General features: G+C 35.5%; 1 protein-coding gene across 7 annotated transcripts in view; it reads left to right on the top strand.

Moving 5' to 3' along the window:
* The window catches only part of carmil3 (capping protein regulator and myosin 1 linker 3), a gene marked incomplete in the record, with an annotated part of 154,774 nt that overhangs the window by 83,326 nt on the left and 68,358 nt on the right, over positions 1-3,090 (top strand). For all 7 annotated transcript variants that reach the window (XM_014004474.1, XM_014004476.1, XM_014004475.1 and 4 more), the window contains 1 exon segment: positions 1-29. In XM_014004474.1, the coding sequence (XP_013859928.1) occupies positions 1-29 (29 nt within the window).

The raw sequence follows: 3,090 nt of genomic DNA, 5'->3' as shown, positions 1-3,090 counted from the left end.
TATCTGGGACGGACTGTACCATAGACTTGGTTTGTACGCTCTTTCTCTCTCTCTCTCTCTCTTTCTTTTACAGTCCCAATCTGCCCATTGCTGTCTGATCTCATCTCCTGGATGAGATTCAGGCCAAGCCACGGACAGGACTACAGTCCTGAATGTGAAGTAGCCCATCATCTAAAACCTGGGCTGACTACAGAGCTGTTCTGTGAGTTAAAGTGAGAGAAAAAAAGCTCTTAGGAGACACCACTATAAATATCTGTAGCCTCTCTGAATTAGATCTGTATGAAAGAATAAATTAATATTTGTTTAATGTCACCTTTGTCCCTTCAGGAGGTAACAGTCGGGGTGTGTGTGTTTGGAGTCAGCAGATATTCTGACAGCTGTGTGCACGTTTAACCCAGACATGGCATTTCTTTTTGTTCGTGGTAAATTTACAAGACTCCTCTAGCACACTCTTTAGTGTCTGCATTTCAGTGTGTAGAATTTTGGAAAGTTTATGATTTTTTTTAATTTATTTATGGTTTAATTGCTTCAGAGATTTTATCGTAATGACGATGACACGGAGCACACCAGGGGAAAGCTTAGGATGAAGAGAACAAATTTCCTCATTTTTGTTGTTTCGTTCACGGCAAAGAGATGAGTGTCAGGCACAAATCTACTTTGAACTTTGTTCNGTATTTTAAGACTCATTTTTTTATTTTGCTTTAATTTATTTTCTTGTCCTCCATCAAGCTGCTGATTTGAGAAGAACAAGGAAAAAAGTGCAGAAATTAGTTTAAAATTTGTTCTGCTTTTTTTGGTGAGTTCTTTAACTTTCACTTGCCTTATTTTCGCAGGAAGCCCTACATTGTGTCATGCTTTAGTAATTGCAAGAAATGCTAGTCTTTTCATTTTAAAATGCCCATACTGGGAGTTTAATAACCCCTAAAGCTTTTTAAAGTTGGCCATATCCCCACTATAGGACAGGATTAATTGATTTGCCCACAGATTGATGGTAGAAGGCTGCATGATGTTCCATTGATCATATAAACTGTATGTGGCATAGCATACCTAATTTAAGGTTTTGTGGGGCATTTGTCCCATTTACAAGTGAAACTTGACATTTGATGAATTTGCAGGATAACACATTAAAGAATAGTATGTAATTAAATTTTTTTTTTGCTTAGTTTGACTTTGATTAAGTGCAATAGAATTACACCTCTTATTGCCCATTTGGTCCCACTGTGGAGAATTAGCAGACGTATCTGACAGATGAGCACTTTCCGTACACACTTTGACAGATTGGTTGGAGCCTGCAGGCATTAACCCTTCAACAGGCAGGAGGATGGAAATAATTAGTGAAAATAAGTCATAGTTTTACTCCAACCATCTGACTCTGTGTCCTTCATTTAAACAGCTGCTTCGAAGGGTGTGGAGAAAAAAAAGTTTCCAATGTTCTGAAATGATAAGTTTTACATCAAACTTTGATTCAAACTCATGTTAGAATATTGGAAAAAGCTGTTTTAAAATATCATACTGAAGATAAAACTGTCAGTGTTTCATTCACCTTCAGGCWTTATCAATTCCCTCACTCTGAAGGAACAAAATCTTTGCTGAATATATAGATTTTTTTTTCCTTTTCTGTTCTATCTATATTTTTTCAAGTCAGGCTTCTCCAATTAAAATTGGGTTCCAAGAAAAGTACAGCAATAAAAGATGTAAAGCTAAATCTTCAAATATAAATGTCAATGTGTTCTTGCCAGTCATTCTTCTATTCTATTCACCATTATTAAATTAAGGTTCTTGGTTCATTTGTCAGCATTTTAAAATTGCAGATATTTTGAGCACTTTGGCTAAGTTTCAGGCCCCTTTAGAATGTCAAAAAATGTATAAAAAATACAATTTGGAGTACAATTGATTTGTTTTTGTTTGCCTAATTCAAAAACAGCATTTGTAAAATTGGATTTAAAATTACTTAACTKATCTTAAATGTTTTTGTTTCTTCCTAAACTGCATTACTTCTCGAAATGTATTAACAAGCTGTTAAAGTGATGGTTTTATCTTTAAATGAATAGCTCAGAATGTCTTTTWTTTTCTTTAACATGAGGTTTAATGATAAGGTAAGGTTATGAACAAGTAATATCTTACCTGTTGTAGATAGATCTTTGGACAACCTCAGTGTGATGCAAAACGTAATTCTGCCTGAACTGACAAGCAAACTGGGCTCAACTCCACATTACTCACGTCAATTCAGCATGGCATCAGCATTTTCTCACTGAGTGTTCCTGCTCACTCTTAAGTCATTTCTTAGGACCTTTCTAAGCGAGCCAAGTCAAGCTGAAAATTTGATGTCAGGCCATGGCTTGGTCAGAGTGCAAAGTCAGAGTTTCCTTCACAAGATTCAAACTAACTCTCTTAAAAAAACTCTTTAAAGCCTTGCAACTACAACATTTATTTTAGTTATTTACATGGTGCTGTGGATGAATTTAAGATTTCATTTCAATGATTTGTTGTTTGACAATAGAATTTGTAAGGAGTTAGATTAAATCAACTCAAATTACAGGTCCCAACTGACAGAGGAAAGTTATGTGTTTGCTTTGGCTAGAAAATAATATTGCAGCCACGCCATGACGATCTTGCCCACATTGAGGCAGCACCTAAGTTATACTGAAATAGATCATGTAGCCTTGAGTAGAACGAAGGCAATAATAAGGGCTGGAATAATAGAAAAATTGGCTTATTAGTCCAAACAGCACAAAGACCAAGGGAAGTGCTGCCAACTCATCTAAAAAAATCTTAATAAAAGGCTTTCTTATAAGTTTTTATATTTCCATAATTTTTCCAGCAGAAATACGATGTTCCTGCACTAAGTATCTCAGGTTGCAACAGAAATGTTTCAACTAGCTGCTGCTGTCACTATGTGCTTCTAAATGACCACACAATTTTATATAAACTATTTGAATAAAGGAAAGTTGGAAGTAAAGTGAAGCTTGATAAGATGTTTGCTAAAACTGTTGGACATTTTTAGATAGGAGTTGTTTTAATCCACATGGGCCTCATGCAAAAACCGTTCGTATGCACAGATTTGTTCTTAAGTTGTGCGTACGAGTGATT

The sequence above is a fragment of the Austrofundulus limnaeus genome, unplaced genomic scaffold (assembly GCF_001266775.1).
Source record: "Austrofundulus limnaeus strain Quisiro unplaced genomic scaffold, Austrofundulus_limnaeus-1.0 Scaffold24, whole genome shotgun sequence".
Taxonomy (NCBI): Eukaryota; Metazoa; Chordata; class Actinopteri; order Cyprinodontiformes; family Rivulidae; genus Austrofundulus; species Austrofundulus limnaeus.
This window is presented reverse-complemented; position numbering and strand designations above follow the sequence as displayed.